The sequence below is a fragment of the Agelaius tricolor genome, unplaced genomic scaffold (genome assembly GCF_023055355.1).
Source record: "Agelaius tricolor isolate 1412-34295 unplaced genomic scaffold, bAgeTri1.0.p SCAF_9, whole genome shotgun sequence".
In the NCBI taxonomy this organism is placed as follows: domain Eukaryota; kingdom Metazoa; phylum Chordata; class Aves; order Passeriformes; family Icteridae; genus Agelaius; species Agelaius tricolor.
Genome location: NW_027269269.1, coordinates 19,076,032 through 19,097,200, shown reverse-complemented (window position 1 = coordinate 19,097,200; position 21,169 = coordinate 19,076,032). Strand labels below are relative to the sequence as shown.

Genomic DNA, 21,169 nt, shown 5'->3' with positions numbered 1-21,169 from the left:
AGCTCAACCTCTCACCACCACGGTGACATCTGGGAAAGGCATGTCCTTCACCCCTCTCACTACCAGAGTGACACCCCCACACCTCACCTCCTCCCTGGCTTCAGCTCAGGGCGTGTCCCCAGTAACCCCTTCTCGCCAGTTCATGAAGGTTGGCTGCATCCCTGAAGGAGCTTCCCTCATCCCTGTTTTGTTTCCACAGATCTGGAACCACAACTTGATAAGTGACGAGTTCTTGGGCCAAGTGGTGCTCACGGGGGATCCCAGCGACCGGCAGTCGGTGCACACGCTGCACCTCCAGGACAGGGGGAACAGGAGGTCAAACGATCTCCCTGGAACCATTGCTGTGATGCTGCTCAGCAGTAACATCCTCACTAATGTCTGAGTATTTAAGGGTGACTCTTCTGGTGCCACATATGTGAATATAAACATGCACACGTACATATACATATATATAGAGAGAGAGAGACACAGAGCCTACCTACCATCTGCAAAGTGTATATGAACCATGCATGCATTCCACTCCAAGGAGCCAATCTTGTGTTTTCAATGTTAAAAAAATGGTGCCTTTTTTTGGGGGAACCTCAATGATCCTTCTGCTGGCGTCCTCTGCAGCCTCCCAGGCTGCCACATGCACTGTGGGACCGCTGTGAGCACGCTGTGTGTCCTGACAGCCAGAGCACCATGCCCTGGGGCTGTTTGTTTACACAGGCTGGCACACACACACGTGCCACCATGCACACCTGTGGCCACCACGGTCCCACCAGCTGCTTCAGTGCATCTTCAGTGTGTCTGCTTGGGTTAGGAGTAGTGTGCATGGAGCTGTCTCCCTTGAAATTGCCATGTAATCCCTTATCTTTGGAGGCACCACAGCAAAGGAGAAGTGGACAAACAGATCGGAGCCTGTTGGGTGATTTTTGGGTTCGGATTTGCGTCCTGCAGCTGCAAGGAAAACGCACCAAGGCAGCCCAAATCCACAGGGGCAGCAAGACCAAAGGCTCCATCATTTTGGGGACAAGCTGTCTCCACCCAAGTCTTGTTCAGCCCCACGCAACTCTGAAGTATAGAAAGATGTCAACAGCTGTGATGGGATAACTGTTCTCTGGGTCAGGTTTCTGAATCAGTCGGGACCCAGCTCCTGTGGGTGCCTCCTGAACTCCCATGGTGCCTGCTGTCTCCGTGTCTCCATGCCGTCCCCATCCCAAGAGCTCAGCCCAGGAGCTGGGGTGGGTTGTCTGCTGGGGCAGTTCAGTGTTTAGGCAAGAGAAGATTCATTCCTCTGAAGGCCAGAGTGTCAAGTTCAAGGGATGGGGAGCTTCGCTCCATGAGCTCCATCTGTACTGCTGCCTACAGTGCATCATTTCTCAGTGCCTCGCTTTCTCAAATTATTTTTAAAAATAGTGGGATTTTAGCTTGTACTAGAGGAGCACTGCTCCCAGTGCAGCCTGAAAATGCTGGGAATATTTAATCCATACCAGTGTCCATCTCTCACCTTTAATTTCCAGTCTCCTGTTGTGGAGGATGAGTTGCACAGTCCTAGAGCCAGTCTCAGGAGCACAGCCCAAATGCATCCGCGGGGATGTGTCTGGGGCTACAGTCTGCTCCTGATTTCCATCAAAACTGGGTTAACCTTCCTTGTTCCACTGGGTGGCAGAATCTGGCTTCTTATAAACCATCCCAGATAAACCAAACAACAACCCGTTGTCTGACCTTTCAGCAGCTGACTAGGACAAGTTTCAAACCTTTTTTTTTTCCCTGCTGTTTGGGGGTTTTATTCATGTGCCTTTAAAGTGGTGCAAGTTAAGGGATTTTTCAGTCAGATTTTCTAAGCAAATATTTTGCAGTCACCTGCATGCAAGTGGAAATTAATACATATGATAAAATCTTCGAGTCTTCCTAAATTTTGACCTGGGCAGAGTCCTTTTCCTGCAACAAAAGTGAACAGGAAAGCCTTCTTTTGCTATAGCTTGTCCTACTAAATACTCATGTTTGTCCTGCAAGTCTGTTTGGGGTTTTTTTAAAGTCCCTAAAGGTCTGCTAAGTCTGAAACATGGTGAAGTGTTCTCCAAAGTACCTGCTAGCTCAGTTCTTGGTGCAACCAGAAGTAGATGGTGCAACTGCATTGATTTTTGTGGGCTGTTTTTCCCTTTGCCTCATCCTCACAGTCCTGCAGTTAAGAGTTTGCCTTTTTACCAAATTTGCTTATGTTCTTAGGTCTTGTTTTTCAGGACTTAAAGGCAAGCAGTGGTACTCATGATGCTCTTTCCAGATCTCAATTACTCCTGGCTTGCACTGAGCACCCTCCAAGTCCAGGTGCCACCACTGGGACCAAGTTTGGTTCAGTGTCTTGCAGAATTTACTTAAGTGCTCCTAGTTAGGTAAAGTAACTTTTTGATCCCACAGTCACAGAAAATCCTTGAATTTAGGAAGACCAATTCAGAGATATTTTGATTTTATCTTGGTTTTGTTTATGAGACTTACCACTGAAAATAAATGGAAGCAGGATTGTGGGGCTAGAAGGTATGATTTGGGTCTTACGAGAAGATCTCCCAGGCTTATGTTCAGAGTGATATGTGAGAGGGATGCCCACAGATACCTCACCTGGCAGGGGGATGAGCTGTTTGGCATTGCAGGAACATGACAGGAGCTTTGCACCATCATCAGCAGATGGAGGTGTCCAGCCTGCCTGCATTAGCCATGTTTTCTCAGGAAATCAGGCTATGGATAGCTTCAGCAAAGGAGAGCCAATTGTCCAGGAGTGCCCTGCCATGTGCCAAATGGCACTGAGATCCCCAAGGAGCAGTGCCAAAGCTCACCATGGTGTTGTGGTGCCCTGGTACCCATGGGCAACCTCCTTCCTCCCTATAGAGAATCAAGCCATAAAGAAAGGAAAGGCAGCTTTTTAATAGCTTCTTTAAAAATCACTCTATATCAGGACCAAATTGTCTTAATATCAGTAATATTTGTCCTTTTTTTTTTTAAGAAAAAAAAAAAGTTTTGGAAAAGTTAGAGCAGAACCCTTCTTCCCCTACATTTCCAATGGATGAACAAAAATTACCTTTCTTACTCTTCTTTTTCTCTTATTTGTAGGGCAGATGAGGGAGGGGAAATACTGAAATGCCATTCCTATCATTGATGCCTTTTATCTTTGAATGAAGTAAACAGAAATATTCAGGGGGTTTTGGGTTGTTTTTTTTTTTGAGAGGAGGGCAGGTCTGAAAAGCACTTTCCAGTCCCTCATGAATGGGGTAGGACACATGTGTGATTGATTTCACATTTCTTTTGTTAATCATTTCAGTGGTTGCAAGCAGCCTGGCATTACACTCTGTGGGATCCATTTCTTTTTGACATCTGCCTGTTAAAACAGGCTGTGACTTGTCTTCATCTCCAAAGGCACTGATGTATTGTGCTGCACAAGCTCAGAGAGTGGTCCAAACAGAAAGCCAACATTGTACAGCTGTAAACCTCCTATAAATAAATAAATTGTGTATATTTTATTCAGACTCCTTGCTTTTGAACTGCTGTGTTCTTCCAGAATGCTTTTGATGGGCACAAGGTGGCTCTGCAGAGCCTTTTGAATTTGCTCGATTCACCAAACTCCATTCAGATTATTTTCTCTGTAGACTTTGAGACCGAGGCAAGGTGATCTGCATGAGTCTTTCACACAAGGTTACACTCACATTTGCTGAGAAAATCCATGGTAGGAAGGGGTAACCTCCTCTGACTATAAACCTTTGCATCCTATGCCCCAGACTCACCACAGTGCAGGGAACTTGTTTTTTTGAGTCTCACCTGACTTGGAGAAAAGCTCTGTAGATTGCTGAAAAAATAAAAATGGGGGGAGAGAGTTTATGGGCAAAGTAGAAGGAGGAAGTGGATTTTGGATGGCTTTCCCTCAGAAAACAAACCTGCACAATGCACATGGGGAGCATTTGAAAAGCCTGGCCCTGCCCATGGGAATCTCCAGTCTTGCTGCTGTACCACACAGACCCAAAGCTTTAGGGATCTTGCTTCCATCTCAGCTTCCCTCCACCAGCTGCCTGTGCTCAAAGTCTTTGCAGCATGAAGGAGCTGTGTGCCTCTGCAGCCCACCCTTTAGAGCCTGGAGCAGACATCTGGAAACAGCCCTTTTATTGTGGCCTGCAGGAGTCTCCCCAGACTCTTCAGCTTCAGGGATCATCCTCTGGGACAAAATGTGTCACCAAATAATGCATAGGGAATGAGCATCCTACTCCTCTGCCTCCACCACTGAAACATCCTGCAAGGAGCTTTCTTAGGGGGAATGCCTGACAAACACCTCAGTCCCCCAGACATCCTAATACTCTCCTGGAGGATGTCCTGGGCAGTAGACCTGGCTGGGCACCTATGGGGCTGTGATGCTTGATGCTGGACATAGCTCAGGAACTCTGGTGTCAACCACGTGGCTTTACTGAGTCTGGCTGTGTGCACATTCTAAAAAAAAATCTGTGCAAGCCTGGGTAAGCCACAGACCATCATGTAGGCATGGAGGTTGTGCTTTCCCACCAACATCCACACCTCAATTTTGTTGGTACTGAGCCAGTGGGATTAAAAGTGTAGGCTGCTTTGCAGCCCTGCCTGTGTCTGCTGGTGGTGCACACCAGCATTGAGATAGGGCTTCTGGAATTGCTGTGGGACCTCAGCACGTCAGTGGGGAGATGTGCAGAGACTGTGCATGTTTGGAAATGAGCAGCAAGTAATAGAGTAGTGCACAGCTCCAAGCACAATCCACCCCAGGCTCACCAAGGATCCTGCAGCATCTCCTCATCCCTCCAGCACGGTCATTTGCCAGGGCTTTCTGCTCACAACATTAGTTTCATATAGTTCCACATTAGTTTTCATAGGGGGCTTTTTAAAGGGCTTTTTGTAAGGGCATGTTTTGATAGAACAAATGGGGAATGGCTTTAAAGTGAAAGAGAGTGAGGTTAGATCAGATGTCTGGAAGAAATTCTTTACTGTGAGCTTGGTGAGGCACTGGCACAGATTGCCCAGAGAAGCTGTGAATGTGATGCAATGCTGGAAGTATTCAAGGAAAGGTTGGATTGGGCTCTGATCAACCTGGTCTAGTGGAAGGTGTCCCTGCCCATGGCAGGGGGCTGGAACTACATGATCTTTAAGGTCCTTTCCAACCTAAATCATTCTGTGATTCTGTGATTCTGTGATTCTATGGTTCTATGATTCTATGATAAATTGGAAGTTCAGGGTTTTCCCTTTGACCTGAAAGAGCATCTTCATGGAGGAACAGACATCCATCCTCCGCTTGAAAGTTGGTGCTGAAGTATTTCTTCTTGTACCTGGATCCCCTGTAGCCGGGATCTTCCCACCTTAAACCTGTATGCATTCCCTGCCATATGAGCCTCCTGCCACTCAAAAGGATGAGGGATTTCCAGCAGGAAGGGCTACAGAGATGGAAGGGCCTTCAGCAATGGGATGTGTTCATTGCCTGTGCTCAGGTGCTGCCACATCCTTGGCCAATAGCCCAGGTTAATAGCCAGGGATCAGCCACTGGAGTCTGTTCTGTGCAGTTGTCCAAACGCTCCCTGCACTCTCCAAATCCCACCTCCAAGCCCAGTGGTGCAGTCAGGAAGCAAGTCCAGCCCTGTGTTCCTGGCAGAGCCTCCCTCACTGCCTTTCCACACAAATGTGGGTCCTGTTGGGCACAAGGCAAGGCTGCCCAAGCCATTCCAAGTGCATCAGATGCAGTCCAGAGCAAAGCCCAGACACAGCCAGAGCCTGCCCTCACACCCACACCAGCTGTACTGACACAGTGAGGAGGGCTTGAGTGACATGGGAATGGCCCCAGGTGGTCACAAATCATCTGTCCTTAGCTTAAAGTCAGCTGAGTCTGTTCACAGCTGAGGGCTGGGCATCAGCAGGGCATTTCTAAGGGCTGGGGAAGGAACCATGTGACTGTGCTGTGACTTCTGCATTTTGAGCAGAGTTCCTGGTTAGCTTTGAAGCAAGGAGACTCCCTTTTATTGCTCCTTATTTCTGCAGTATCACCAAAAAAACACATTCAGTTGGGTCCCCAGGAGGATTTCCAGCACCCTCATTCTAAAGTGGAGCTTAGAAACAATTTTTATGATAACACCGCAAATATAAAGGTATATTTTGCACCTTCTACTAGCTAAAATGACAAGCTTTATACCTAAGAAACTTCAGTGGTGTTTCATAGCACAACTAAAATCCAACTCCACCTTTCTTAGCAGGAAGGAAAAAAGACACTAGTCCAGATTTGGGCAGGGAGGCACCAGGTCAGAGTTAAGCTTCTAGGCAAAACCTCAGCTCTGAGTTTCCTGATCCTCAAGTGTTTTCCTGTCCCAGTTTTCACATTTACAAGTGCACAAGGCTGGTGCATTCAAACAAGGATGCCTGTCAGCTCCTGGCCTCACCTCACAGGACCTCAGTACTGCCCCTGCACAGCCCAGAGACCTCTTTGCACAGGGCAGGAGGACCTTTCCAGCCACACTTTTTCCTAGGGATCCATCAGGACTCTGCACAACGAGGGCTTGAAACTGCAGCTAAACTCATAGCATGGGTGCCATGAAAACATTTTACATGAGCAGATAGTGATAGGAAAAGGGGTATGGTTTTAAACTTAAAGAAAGGATATTTAGATTAGATACTAGGACTAAATATTTTTTACTTTGAGCATGGTGAGACACTGGAACAGGTCGTTTGCCCAGAGAAGCTCTGGCTGCCCCATTCCTGGCAGTGTTGAAGGCCAGGCTGGATGGGGCTCAGAGCAACCTGGTCTAGTGGAAGGTGTCCCTGCCCATGACAGGGGGGTTGAACCGTGGTGATCTTTCAGGTCCCTTCCAGCCCAGGCCATTCTATGATTTTATGATACCATAAACCGGGGCAGACTCCAGGGCTGCAGGAGGACGCACCTTTGGAGAGTGTGGATGTTGCGGGAGCGCGGCGCTTGCGGTTCCCGGGATGGAGGTACCACGCTCGCACACACACACCCCACACCACACCCACAGCACACCAGGGGCTGGCTGTAGCCCGGCTCCTCCCCCGCTAAGAGGCTCAGCCCGGGCAGGCGCTGCCCTCGCTCGGTGCTGGCGGCAGCGCGGCTCCGCGCCGGGCAGCAGCCGTGCCCGTCCCCGCCGCCGTGCCCGGCCATGCCCCGCTGAGGTAAGGCGGAGCGGGGCCGGCGGCCCCGGGGATGCTCCGGGCGGGCGGGGTGCAGCCATGCGGGTGCTGTGGGACGCGGGGGGCGCGGTGCCGTGGGTGCCGTGGGTGCCGTGGGTGCCGTGGGTGGGGTGCCCCCGGCGGGGCTGCGGGCAGCGAGCCGGATCGAACCTGGGCAAGAGGCTGGGCTCGATGGGAGGGGGAGAGACACGACGCAGACCTGCCAGCAGTGCCCAGCACCCCCGGGCCAGCTCGGCTCCTGCAGCATGGATTAGCGGCTCGGTAATTTCTAGCTGCTGCTTAATTTGGCTGGGGTCACCTAGCAGGAGCTGGAGTGAAGGGTGGAGGGCATTGCCCTCTTGTGCGGTGCATGCAGCCCTCCACCCCTTTGCTCCACAGCCCTGTCACATCCAGGCACACCTCTGGATGTGCTTAAACGTGGGGAGGGGCTTTGGGGGATGTCCCTGCTGTATGGATCCACTGGCAGTGCTACGAGACCCCGGGTGTCCTCCCGGTCTACTTCACCCCCTGCCTGCTTTCACGCAGCTCCAGACACATCATTTAGGTGGATAAAGCACAACCTGTGCTCAGGCAGGTGCTGCTCTTCAGGGAGCAGCACAAGTTCCCCTGGCTGCAGCACAGCACAGCTTGTGTCCAGGCTGCTTTTGGGGGTGTCTCCTGGGTCACATCTGTGCTGGTAAGCAGCACCCAGGACCTTCCAGGCTATTTAAATTATTAGGAGTCTCCCTGGGAAGGGTCTGAGGCTTGATATGGGATAGGCAATTCCCACAAAGCAGTTTGCATTTTGCTGCCTGGTTTGGGTTAACAAGATATTTAATTTTGATTTGTTGTATATTGGTGATTTGTTAATAATGTACGGATGTAAGCTTGTTTTGTAGAGGGAGGACCCTGGTTACTCATTCTAGCATTAATTCTCCTATTTAAATATAGGTTAGTCTGTTTTGTACATGGGCTTTGTTGGACCAGCTGAGCACAATACCAAAGAAAAATCCCAGGATTTCCTAGGGTATTTACAATTACATTATCCTAAAGAAAGTGGAACAGTGGAACTGGCATGTCTTGGTGTCTCTGGGAAGACTGGATGTATGGTAGAGGACCTGCCATGTAGGCAAAATGGAGGGGGAGTTTGAAAGGCAGCACATCAGTGGGTCTAAGATTGCCTGGTTGTCCCTTGCTGTTAAGTCTCCCCTGCAGAAGGAGGTGGCAGAAGCTAGAGATGGTTTTCTCAGAGCCCTAGGCTGTCGTGTTGGTGTGAGTTCTTCTCTCCATAGTCCGGGCAAAAGGATGTCCAAGAACCAACCCTGTGGGGTTAACCTATGCATTACATAAAGATGGCAAGGACATGGTGGTTGCAAGCTGACTCCTCACCATCCTCCACTGTATGATGCTATGGGTCTTACTCTTCCCATGAGGTGAGGGACTGCAAGCTCCCAGCACTGGTAGAGTGAAGGTATGAATGGATTTGCAGCTTTGACCGGGCTTTGCCAAAGCTTCAGTCAAAACCTGCATCCCTGTGAGACCTTGTGAAATCTCCTTCCTACCCTGTGCCTAAACTGTCCCATGGAAAACCAAAGAGCAACAAAAAAGGGGAAAAAAAAAAAAGAAAAAGGAAAAAAAAGTCCAGGACAGCATTTCTCTCCTGTTCATTGATGGTCGAAATTGTTTTCACCTGTGGCTTTGCAATCTCTGAGCCCTTACAAATTCCCAAATATGTGTATCTAACTTGTGTTTAATTTTGTGGTGATGGCCACAAACTGTCCTTCTTCTCTCCCCGACCTGTTTGAAAGCTGTTGATCTTCTGTAAAACTAAGATGTAGGGCCAAAGTCTCTTCTTGGGCTTTTGGGGGTGAGACTGGAGTAACTTCATGGAGCTACAGGATCTCCCCATGGACAGTGGCATTTATGGGATCCGAATCCTGGCTAGGGATGACCCTCTTTTCAAGACAATATTATTTCTAACTCATTTCCCCTCCCCAGAGCAGCCGATTCCTCTCGCTAGCTATGGAGTTTCCCTGGGCCAAGTGCTGCTGTGCAGCCTTTCTGTCTCACACTTGCTAACTTGTGACTTCGCAATCCTTGGGTTGCCATGGAAAGGATTATGCTGTGATTAATGAAGGCATTGTCAGCTAATAGTTTTTTTTTTCAAAGCCTTTCCTGGAGCTGCAGAGGGCAGCTTCCAAGCCTGGCAGAAAGGAGCTGACAGGATAGGTGGCTGCAGGCCCTCAGTGCTGGGCACATTTTTGGTTGTCCGCATCAAGACCATGCTGGCTCCAATCACAGTCATAGTGGTTCTGCAAGTCCCTTTTGAGGGTGAGAGGAAAACCAGGGGGGTTGTTGTCCTCTTGGAGCAGAGACAGTGTTTTTTCTCTCAAAGCAGAGCGGGACAAGTGTCACTGTACCAAAGGTTTGGCAGGATGCGGAGACAGCACGTAAGACTGTGAGAGCTTTGTACTGTGAAACCCTCCTCTCTGCCAGGCAATGTCCTAGAGGAAAACTGGTATGGGATAAACCTGTGTGTTTGTGACTTTTTGGTCCCCCAGTCATGGGCTAGGTAGAGCCAGAAAGCATATCAGGACAGCCCTGCCCCAGCAGTGTCCATGGTTATGCTGTACCAACCCCAGAAAAACCCTCCCAATCCCTGCTGTGCCTGGAGCTGTACACAGAGCCCCTGCTCTGACCTGTAGAAGCACAATGGTTGGAAAAGCCCTCTAAGATCATAAAGTCCAACTCTCAACCCAGCACTGCCAAGTCCACCACTAAACTATGTCCCCAAGTGCCATATCGACATGTCTTTTAAATACCTCTAGGGATGATGACTCCACTACTTCCCTGAGCAGCCTATTCCAGTGCTTGGCCACCCTTTCTGCAAAGAAATTTGTCCTAGTATCCAATAAAAAGCTCTCATAGTCAGACACTTGTAGAGAGCAGAGTGCAGTTGTGCCCAACTGCACAATGGGAGTGCAAAATGTGAAAATCCAATGAAAAGCAAGCACTTGAAGTAGACTGAGAACCAAATGAAAATAGAAAAGGTAGAAATCCATAGCCATGAGTCTCTGGGGACCCCTTCATATCTTGGCATTGTTAGATGAGTCCCCCCCTACCCCAGACCTGCCCAGCCTGAGCAGCTAGGTAGCAGCTTCTACCTCAGTCCAGCTGGAATCTAAAAACTGAGTGCTTGGTCCCACTGTCAGCCTCAGAGCAGTCACAGAAAATCCTTGAGCTCTTCTTAGGCTGCAGGCCCAGCAAATGCCTTTCCCAGGATGTTGGTTCAGCTGCTGCCATCCCCTTTCCACATCCTGGTGTAATGACACAGCATTTACCTGGGGTGCAGATGACCTGAACACAGTTTCACATGCACAAAAGGGGTTAAAACTTGCACTGTGAGGTTGGCTGTAGACTGACAGGTGTCTGGGAGGGAGGTTTGCACTCTGTTGCTGCTGCACAACTAGCCTGGTCTCCACCTTTATGAGTGTGGAGGAAGGAATATTTGCAAGAGGCCATGCCTGATGTTACGTGGAGTGTTGGGAAAACAGAGCCTCTGTGAATCCTGGTTTTGTCCCCTCTCCCCAGTGTCATCTGACACTGACTTGCACAGTGGGAGCTGTGCTTGGAAGGGGCTTTGCCCCATCAGACAAAGACACTTTCTTCAGCTGTTCCTGACTTTGGAAATGGGAAGATAAATCTGGGATCATGGTAGCTGTCAATGTCTCCATCTAAATGTAAAGACTTTTAGAGGGATACCTTCTACTAGACCAGGTTGCTCAAAGTCCCATCCAACCTGGCCTTGATCACTGAGATTTAGTGTCCTAAGGCTTGCAGGTTGCAGCTGGGAAACACCTTCCACCTGAGCCGGACTCACCTGCCCAAAACACCAGGGCACAGGGAAAAGGTGCTCTGGGCTGTGCTAGGTTGGGGGCAGGACCCAAATATTGGGACCAAGCCCTTCTGTGTTCCTCCTGATATCTGCTGTTGTCCAGAGAGCACATTCCACTCCTCTGGTGATTTATCTCATTTCAAGTCACCTAAAACAAAAATTATTCCACTGGGGAGAATTCTGAGAAAGGAAAGATGGTCAGAGGTCTGGGACACATTTCACAGGAGGAATGATTGTTTAGACAAAGGCTCCAAGCTGAGAAGAGATGGGAAGAAGGCATGTTATAGATCCTGGAAGATTTTATTTGCATGGTAAATGCAAAAGAAAGATTTTCCTTTGAAATACAAAAATTAGGGAGCATCAAACAAAGTTTACAGAGACCAGGCTCAAAGATAAAAAGAGTTTGCACAATCTGGCATCTTTGGTGTTCCTTATGGCAGAACCCTATGGATTCTCAAAGTATTGGGTTAAAAAAGCACTTGGGCATGTTTCATTTACAAAAAGCCTCTAAAAACTATAAAGCATGTATATGCAAGGAAAAAGAAAACTACCCCTTTTTGGCTCTAGAGGTTCTTGGGCTGCAAATTACTGTTTCTGGGGGAACATTGCAGAGTAATGCCGCTACATCTGCTTTTATCCTGCTCCTTAGGCATCCTCTGTCAGAGAAATATAGTGGGTGGGGAGCCCACAGGCTGGATCCAGTGTGGGCTATTTACTCACTAAAAAGTTGTTCATGCCTAGAGATCCTCCTTAAAGAATTCTTTTGAGATATCAGCCTCACTGCACTTCTTAGTTATCTTGGAGAAGATAAAGTGTCAGCACATCATTTTAGTACAACTCCCATGTGTCATGTGGGCCAAGGGAAGTACAACAAAACCTGTTCTCTTCTTTTTTCATTGAAAATATTTTTGTTCCAGCAGATACAGAGAGGAGCTTAATGGGATTTCTCACAGGTTCTGTATCAGATTTCCTGAAAGCCATTAGGGAATTGCCACAAAGATATTGATCAGCTGGATCTCTGCTAGAAAAGCTGGGGTTTGTGTGTGGGTTCCTGTGATTTCCAGAGCTGACCCATGCCTTTGTTGGGATGAGGCTTGCATTGTAAGTCAGTTTTCCATGTGCCTGGTGTGCATTGGTGTACAGGAGTTTGAATTCATGGCAGCAGGAGAGGCTGGGAGAAGAAAATGCTTTGCCTCTTGGTGGCATCGAATTCCCAGCCCAGGCAAAGCTCCCACCAAGCTCAGTGAGCTCAAACAGCCTCACAATAACTGTGGGGCTGGGAGGGACGGGGAGCACCCACAGACCACAGCACCTCTCATCACCAGAGGGGAGGTGGGGATGAGGCTGGGGGGACAGGCAGACCTCCTGCACTGGGACAGAGGAGTCCAGCACGTGTGTGCTGAGGTGAGGTGGTGGAAGGAGCCCTGCAAGTCCAGCTGGAGCACATCAGAGTGCTGCCTCCCACGTCTGAACCTCTGGGTGTTTTCCAGCATCAGTGGAGGTTGCTGTTATGTTGTGATACCCCAGCTATTTCTGTCCTGCTTCCTCTCATCCCTCAGCTTTGCTGGATCAGTGCCATCAAGGCCAGCAGATTTACTCTGGGCTGAGATGAGCTCCAGAAACCACACACACACACACACACACTGGGTTTGTTTTGTACAGCCCACACAAGGTTTTGGTCTGGAGAAACAAAGGAGTGGTCATTTCATCTGTAGTTTCTGTGTAAGAGTCTTCCTCAAGTCAAGTCTACTGAAAGTCCGCATGAGTTCTCCATGGCTGGAAAAAGACTTGTAAGATCTTGGCCAAATGATGAAGTAAATCAGGACTGCAGTTGATTCAGCTTAATTGTACCAATACATATTAGGGTGGTGGGTAACAGAAGGTAAAAGCTCTTAGGGCAGCCTTATTACTCTTAGAAAAAAACCCTCTAGATCTCCCCCAATGCCCTGTTAGATCTGTTTTTCTCCCAGGGCAAACTACTCTTCAGAGTAGCAAACCAGGTCCTGTCCTCCCAGCCCCGAGCTCAGCAGTCAGAGAGGATATTAAGTAAACAGGAACAAAATTCAAGCTTTTCAGGTGGAGCTGTGATGTTGACCTCAGCCAGGGAAATGAGACCTGTCTCCAGAAACCACCAATTTCTTAAGTGTAGCTAGGAGCAAATAACAAATATCAACAGCCACCCCTTTCTTTGTGTGGGTATCTCAAAGTACTGCAAAAAAGGGTAGGAACAGAGCAGTTTGTTAATGCTGGAATCATTTAAGGACCTGATTAAAGCTAGCTTTCTCATCTAAGCTGATTTCCATAGGGAACAAGGCTTGTGTGGCCACTCTGCCTGTCCCTTTAGATGTGTCACCTAATCATAGTAGTTTGATGATCAAGTTCACTTCAAATTTCAGCTGTAACAAGGAAACAAAGTTCCTAGACACTTCCTGAAATGACACAGGTGAGCATGGGAGAAATCTGGTGCCCTGCAGCATGATGCCACTGCCTGTTGGCCATCTCAGGTGGGGTGAGAAAGCTACTATGGATGCCCCACCTGCAGGAAAGTCTTCTTAGGAGGGGCTATGCCCTACTGACCATCTAGAAATCTTGTTATTTGGAATTTTGTCATTGTAAATGAGGCTTTTGTTAGCACTGCTCCTCACAGATGAAATTCTATCTGTTCCTGGCTCTGCTCTTTGCTAGGTAGGAACTTGGCATGGAGCAAAGCTGCTTTACTTCCTGGAGACTCCAGTCCTTTTGTCCATCCAGGATATTTCAGGATGCAATGACTTCTACTTTATGCCTGTGCAACACCTGACATGTAAAATCATAGAATGGTTTGGGTTGAAAGAGACCTTTTAGATTATCTCATTTCAACCCCCTGCCATGGGCAGGGACATCGTCCACTCAACCAGGTTGTTCAAAGCCCCATCCAACCTGGCCTTGAACACTTCCAGGGATGGGACATCCACAGCTTCTCTGTGCAACCTGTGCCAGTGCCTCACCATCCTCACAGTAACGTTTCCTCCTAATACCTAATCTAAATGTGCCCTTTAGTCTAACTCTCTGACCTATACGAGTGACTTCAGCTCAGCCAGATGATGCCCTTTAGAGCAGAGCATCCCATGCACTGAATAACACCCAGCAGGAGGGCCATAGATCAGCAGCAAGCAGCCCCTGTGACTCAGAATCCCCAGCTGAAAAATTAATATGACTTTTTGCATGTGCAGCCAATGAGTCAGGGAGTGTCAGTCCCCCTCTCATCCCAACTATTACAGGGCTGATGTCTCCCAGCACTGCCTGATGCTGCCCTGAGGCGTGTGATGGTGATTGCACCAAAGGCATCCTGAAAGGGCAGAGCAGAGTCTCCACTTAATTTTATAGTCCCTGTTCAAGCAAAACAACCTCAGGAGTCAGCAGAAGTCTTAGCATAAAAAGCAGGGTTGGTATCTTATGATTTGAACCCACTTAATCCTAGCAACCCTTGCATTTGGAGGCTGACCCCAGTCTCTTGAAGGGCCACCCTGAATTTCTCCAGGCCATGAAAAATAAGAGGATAGTGTTAGGGCAGGCAGAAGGAGGATTTCACAAAAAATCCCAGCAAAGGGGTTCCTGCTGAGACAAAAGCCCTCACAGGATTACAACAGCTTGCAGAAGCCCTGCTCCAGCCAGCACTAGTAGCACCAAAAGGAGAGAGCCAAGGCCAGATTATTAGGGACCTACAAGAGCAGAGGTGAGACAGCTGCCTATTATGCCAATTTAAGGATAGAGAAGAGTAGAGGAGCTGCCTTTAATAAAGATATTCTGATCTGGAGTCATAGGCACAGACTCGGGTGCCCTGGTTCTATTGCATGACCTTGGGGAAAGTGACATCCTAACTCTATGCTTTAGTTTCTCTCTGTGTGAAATGAGGATAGCATTAGCCTCTCCTCCATAAATAGGCTGGGCTTCAAGAAGGAATAACACAGGATAATATATTTCTAGAGTTGTTGGTAAAACAGTGGCTGCAGTAAAGACTCCCTTTAGAGAACATTTCTATAGGTAAAAAAACAGAAGTGGGTTAGTAATTAATTTACTGAGCTGAGCTAAGTTCAGTAAATTACCTCTGCCATATATTGTCTGGGTGGTGGAGGGTCATCTAGAGACTGTTGTAAAATGGAGCACCTTTCCTTAGATTTCTGGTTCCCAAGCCTTTGCAACAGGCTGCCCTGTGCAGATAAGCTGTGGATGCCCTATCCCTGTTGGATGGCTCTATTTGAGCAACCTGATCTAGTGGAAATGCTCCCTGCCCATAGCAGAGGGGTTGGAACAAGATAATGTTTAAGGTCCCCGACAACCCAAATCTTTCTAGGATTCTATGACCTTTACAGAGTTGTTTTCAGATAACAGAGTCTTTGTAGGTGCCTGAGCAATACAGCCAAAGGGTTACACCTGCATCTAAGCTAAGGGCTGATGTCTGTGGTTCAGCTGCAGGCTGACACAGCCTGGGTGGCTCAGAAGGTTGTAGCCTCCTGAACCTGGCCCTAAACAGGTGTACCATGCATGAATCTCCTCCCAAATCCAAGCATTCAGTGTAAAACACACCAGGCTGAAGTCAACCACCACATCTGTGTGTATCATTTGCTCTATAAACAGTAGGGATTTACCAGCCCATGAAGGAGCAGGTCCATGGTGACCCCACTGACACTTGCTGGCCTGCACAGTCTAGGCTAATTGGGCTTCTCTGAATCATAGGTAGGCAGGTTCTGAGCTCTGATCTTGGCACAGTGCTGTCCAGACATCTCAATTTGCTCAGGACAAGCAAGAGGGTTTCCAGTACAGCCCAGCACTGTGCTGCTCCAAGGAGGAGAATCTTGAGAGAAGGTCACTCGTACAGGTCAGAGTTAGACTAAAGGGCACATATAAAAGGTAGATTTAGATTAGATATTAGGAGGAAATGTGTTACTGTGAGGGTGGTGAGACACTGACACAGGCTGCACAGAGAAGCTGTGGATGCCCCATCCCTGGAAGTGTTCTAGGCCAGGTTGGATGGGGCTTTGAACAGCCTGGTTGAGTGGAAGGTGTCCCTGCCCATGGCAGGGGGTTGAAATGAGATAATCTAAAAGGTTCATGTCTCAAATCACCTCCAGTTTCAAACAAAGGCTTTATTTCTAAGTTTTTCTTGTCATGTGCTGGGCCCTGTTTGTAGGGGCAAGACTTGGGAATTCATGTACAGGTAAAGAGCAGATGAAAACGGTTGCAAACACCATTCAGCCAACCTGCAAGTGCAGCATTTTCCCTAGATCAACTCAGCCTGCTGTGTCTGGATTATGCTGAAATTACACCTGACCTCCTTGCAAAAGGATACTTTATTTGATTAATTATTGTGGCAGTTGAAAAATACTCAGTGGGCGGCAGAGGCTGGTGCACAAAAGGAAATTGCCCTCCTCAGGAGGCTGTGCTGAGTGCTCTGTGCAGAGTCGGGATCGGATGCCGCCGCGGTCCATTGTTCTGCTCAGGCTGTGCGAAAGCTCAGTAAGGGAGAAAAGGTCAGGTCTTTTGTTCAGCTCCTCTACCTGCTGGACTTTTCAAGGAGATTGAATGCAGGGCAAATCTATTGAACTTCCTGCTGAAGGCTTAAAAAATTGATGTCCGTTTCCTGACCACCCTCAGATGAACAGAGGCTACTACGTTATCAATTCTCTGACTTTCCAGAGGGGGGAGTTTTCTGGGATTTCTTGCTTTAATGTAACATTTTGGCTGGGACTCGTTCAGTTGAGGTGTCTCTTTCCATGGCACTGCTACCAAAACCCTCCAAATAGAGGTTTGGGGATCAAACCCTCAGAGTCAGCTAAGTGGTCTTTTTTCATATTCACAGCTGCTCAGGGATGTGAGAAAGGAGGGGACACAAAAATGAAACCAGTCACCTCAGGCTTCTTCTGTAGTCTGTGGAGATAAATAATCCTGACAGATGGAATTAACTGGGCCTTGGAAGCGCTAGTGTATCCCCATAGTCATGGAGGTGATCTTAGAGAATCATAGAAACATTCAGGTTGGAAAAGATCTCTAAGATCATCAATGCCATCCAACCATTAACCCAGCACTGCCACGTTCACCATTAAGCCATGTTCCTAAATGCTCTATCCTTTGAACATGCCTTTTGAACACTTATAGGGATGGTAATTCTACCACTGCCCTGAGTTTTCATTGAAAACCCTTTCAATGATTTTTTTTTCCTAATATTCAATTTAAACCTTCCCTGGTACAACTTGAGGCCATTTCCTCTTGTGCTGTTGCTTGCTACTAGGAAGAAGTGACCAACCCCACACCTGGCTACAATTTCTTTTCAGGGAGCTGCAAAGAGAGGAAAGGTCACCCCTGAGCCTCCTTTCCTCCAGGCTAAACACCCCCCTTGGCTGCTCCTTATCAGACTTGTGCTCCAGACCCTTCACCCTTCCAATCCTTGTTGACTTGCTCAAACCCAGTGTCTGCATATAAACAGCTCAGTCCCACTTTGGGTGTCAGATGGGACTTGGAGCATGAAAAGAAGAGGTAGAGAACCACAAAGACACCTAAAGACGGCACTGTCACGGGAGAGGGAAGGGTGGGTGCTGATGTGAGGCATAAAACCCCAACAGAGAGATTCGCTAATGGGCTCCCATTCTAGGATTTGCTTTCTTCTTTCTTACTGCATGGTCCCCAGGCTTGTGTGGATAAACACAGTGACAAGTATTTGCTCCCAGCTCTCCTCTGATCTGTGGCATGGCCAGGAGGAGGCAAGGAAATGTTCAGGCATTGCTTTCTCCCATCCCTAGGTAGTGAGTGCATCACAAAGCAGGCTCTTGGCTTTGTGGAAATTTGCTTCTGTCTTGAGTTCTGCTTAAAATCACATCCTGAGGTCTGCAGTGTTTTGGGCTTAGTTTTTTGAGTTAGCTAGTTTATCACCTTTTGAGACATGGTGTCAAATCAGAGACTTGCCCTCTTGCACAGAATAACAGAATCAATTTGGTTGGAAAACCTCTGAGATCAAGTCCAGCCTGTGACTGAACACCACCATGTCAATAGACCGTGGCACTGAGTGCCATACCCAGTCCTTCCTTAAACACCTCCAGGGATGGTAGCTCCACCACCTCCTTGAGCAGCCCATTCCAATGTCTAATCACCCTTTCTGTGAAGAAATTCTTCCCGATACCCAACCTGAACCTTCCCTGGCACATTTTAAGACAGTGTCCCCTTGTCCTGTCACTCTTTGCCTGGGAGAAGAAGCAGAGGGCCCACCTGGCTACATCTGAGGTAGTCATAGAGTAGAGCTCAGAAGGCACCCCCAACATAGCTAAACACACAGGGGGTGTCAGCCTCTCTGGGGAGCTGTCTGTATTGTCCTCACCTGAAATATAAAAGAGTTTGGGTAACTCGGTTAGGAGATTGGTAGTGACAAAGCAGAGGATCAAATGGACCACAGAGGTCCATGAAGATACTCAGAGGACTGGAGCACCTCTCCTGTGACAGGCTCAGAGGAGAGATTTGGGTTTGTCCAGTTTGGAGAAGAGAAGGTTCTTGGGAGATGTTATAGCCCTTTCCAGTAGTGAAAGGGGGTACAAGAGAGCTGGCGAGGGACTTTGGACAAAGGGATGTAGTGATAGCCCAAGGGGAAATGGCTTTAAGCTGAAGGAGAATTTATTTAGACTAGATAAGAGAGAAATTTCTTATAATGAGGATGGTAAGGCACTGGAACAGGCTGCCCAGAGAAGTGATCAATGCCCCATTGCTGGAAGTATTCCATGTCAAGTTGGATGGAGCTTTTAGCAACCTGATCTAGAGGAAGGTGTCTCTGCCTGTGGCAAGGGATTTGGACAAGATGACCTTTAAAGGTCCCTTCCATCTCAAACCGTTTTGTGTTTCTAAAAAAGCTCTGAGACCCTGCAGCTGGAGTATGAGTCTCCATGGTCCTTTCACTGACCAGTGCAGTGCTTTGCGAAAGGAAACTGTATAGCACAGCTTGGAGCTGCCATCACAGGCTCTGATTAGTGCTGCAGCTCTTGATGGAGGAAGGCACAGAGAATCACATTGCTTTCCTTTGCTTCTTTTCAAACCCTTCACAGTCTCAGCAGAGATCACCACCTCAGCATTTCATGGTGCCACATTTCCCAGCTTGTGGAAATCAGCAGTTTCAACCCAAGTCATTTTATCTCAATCATTTGATACTGCTGGGGATCTGGTTGTTGAGATTTTTAGCTGAGTCAAAAGAAACAACATTGTTTGCATTTTTAGCTGATCCATAGTCAGCCTGACCAATGAGGAGAGCTCAGCACATGGTTTATAAATGCTTGGTTTTCAGAGAGAAGCCACATTTTTCATATTGTTATTCTCTACCCAGGGTCTGTTGAAAATCATACCCTATTTTTGGGTACTGAAATCTTTGGCTGGAAGCGCTACCTACTGCACAGCCCCTGACGCTCGTCTGTCACTCATGTTGTGCAGATGACACCCTGTTTATTGGAGGTTTCAGTTACGAGCATCATTTCCCTGGGTTTCAGTTGCACTTGCAGAATGACAGGCTGCTGTGTGCAGTAGCACTGCACTTTCTTCCTGGAGCTGCTTGCACAGAAGAAAAAAAGCCCTAATGTGCAGAAATGCAAAGTATCTGCATATGTAAAGCAGCAAGGCTGCTCCTGTGCTGGGCTGTTTTATTACAGAAAGCTACTTTGGCACCTGTGGTCTTTTCATCCTGTAGTTATTTGGCTAATTGATTAACAGGTTCTCTGTGTTCTTTTGTGCAGGAAAGGTTGTTTTTACTCCAAGTAGCTGGGATTTTATGGGTTTGGAGATTCCAGATCTGTAGGATGTCTGGAACATCCCTTTTTTGTAAAACACAAAACAAACAAACTAGCCAAACAAAACCCCACCACAATTAAAGACACCAGGTCTTCCCTGCAAACAGCATCCGCCCACGAGAAGGAGAAGCCTGACAGGGAGTACCCTCAAATCTAATTAGCACTAATCCTGTGCCTTTCATCATTGTAAGGCTGAGTGTTGCAGGAATAGCTGGAGAAAAAGCTGCACATCTCCTAAAAGAGCCCTTGCAGGCCATTGTTTAGTTGCACAGTACTGCACACCAAGGAGCCCTTCTGAGGATCCAGGGCTTCCCAGGGGCTCTTTACCCACCCTCCTATCAGGTTTGCCTTTACATGTCAGCTTGCAGTTTTGCTTGAATTTGTCTTTTTCCCTCAGTTGTCTGTGAAGATGGATTTGCAGCTGACAGGCAGGTAATTCTTTACACTAAAACACACCTCTTGTTAAAGCAGCTATTCCTCTCCTGAGACCAGCATTCACTGGGAGTCTGGTAATCACTCAAGTTCTGATGCAAAAGCTGTAGGGAAGGCTTTTCTTGACCTTCACTGAATTTGGGTCAGAGCTTTTCCAGGAAAACAGGCTCTGTGCTGCTCACAGTGCAGGCAGAGCCTGAAGGCAGGCTGTGTCATGGATGCACCACTCACATGAGCAATGGTAATTCCAATGTTTTCTGCAGCTTATTGCTATTGTGACCTGCCTTGCTGAGGTGAGAGCTTCCTGGCATTCCTCACATCATTTGTCAGCATGACCCCAAGCTGATCCGTCTGTGCGGAGGCGGCAATTAAGGCATAAATAAGGGAACTTTCTCAGCACCGTGGCAGGCAACATGTGGCCAGGTGGTGCTTGCCATGTCCCCACATCCCGCCATGAGATCTTGTACTGTTTGCTCACTAGCAAAAGCTCAGGGTGTGCTGTCCTGTGTGTAAAAAAAACAAAACAGTGAATGCTCTGGGTGAATTCCCATTGCTTTTTATTGCCCTCCAGGCAATATCATTGCTTTCCATGGGAATGCACCTTTTCTCCACATTAAAGGAGATAATGGGTAGCAAAACCAGCAGGCTGGATTTTATTTTTCTGGAGGAGTTAGAAAAGACAATTTCTTCTTGCAAGTGTGAAAATACTTGTGCTACAGGAAGGGAAGGTGCAAGTGAACGGCCGCTACTGTAACACTTAGTCCAAAGCTCAGATTGGAGAAATGGGGAGCATCATAGAGTCATGGATTGGGTTGGGTTGAAAAGGACCTTAAAGATCATCTAGTTTCAATCCATTTGCCATGGGCAGGGACACCTTCCACTAGACCAGCCAAAA

The 21,169-nt window shown here is 47.9% G+C and overlaps 2 protein-coding genes across 7 annotated transcripts in view; both read left to right on the top strand.

Annotated features, from left to right (window-relative positions):
* The window catches only part of CAPN5 (calpain 5), a 52,528-nt gene extending 49,028 nt beyond the window's left edge, over nt 1–3,500 (top strand). Inside the window, exon 13 of the mRNA XM_071432967.1 lies at nt 200–3,500. Coding sequence (XP_071289068.1) covers nt 200–382 — 183 coding nt within the window. The 3' untranslated portion in view covers nt 383–3,500. The remainder of the gene's footprint in view (nt 1–199) is intronic.
* A 3,535-nt stretch (nt 3,501–7,035) lies between these two features.
* The window catches only part of MYO7A (myosin VIIA), a 97,903-nt gene continuing 83,769 nt past the window's right edge, over nt 7,036–21,169 (top strand). For all 6 annotated transcript variants that reach the window (XM_071432966.1, XM_071432962.1, XM_071432965.1 and 3 more), the window contains exon 1: nt 7,036–7,155. The gene's annotated coding sequence lies outside the window, so the exon portion shown is untranslated. The remainder of the gene's footprint in view (nt 7,156–21,169) is intronic.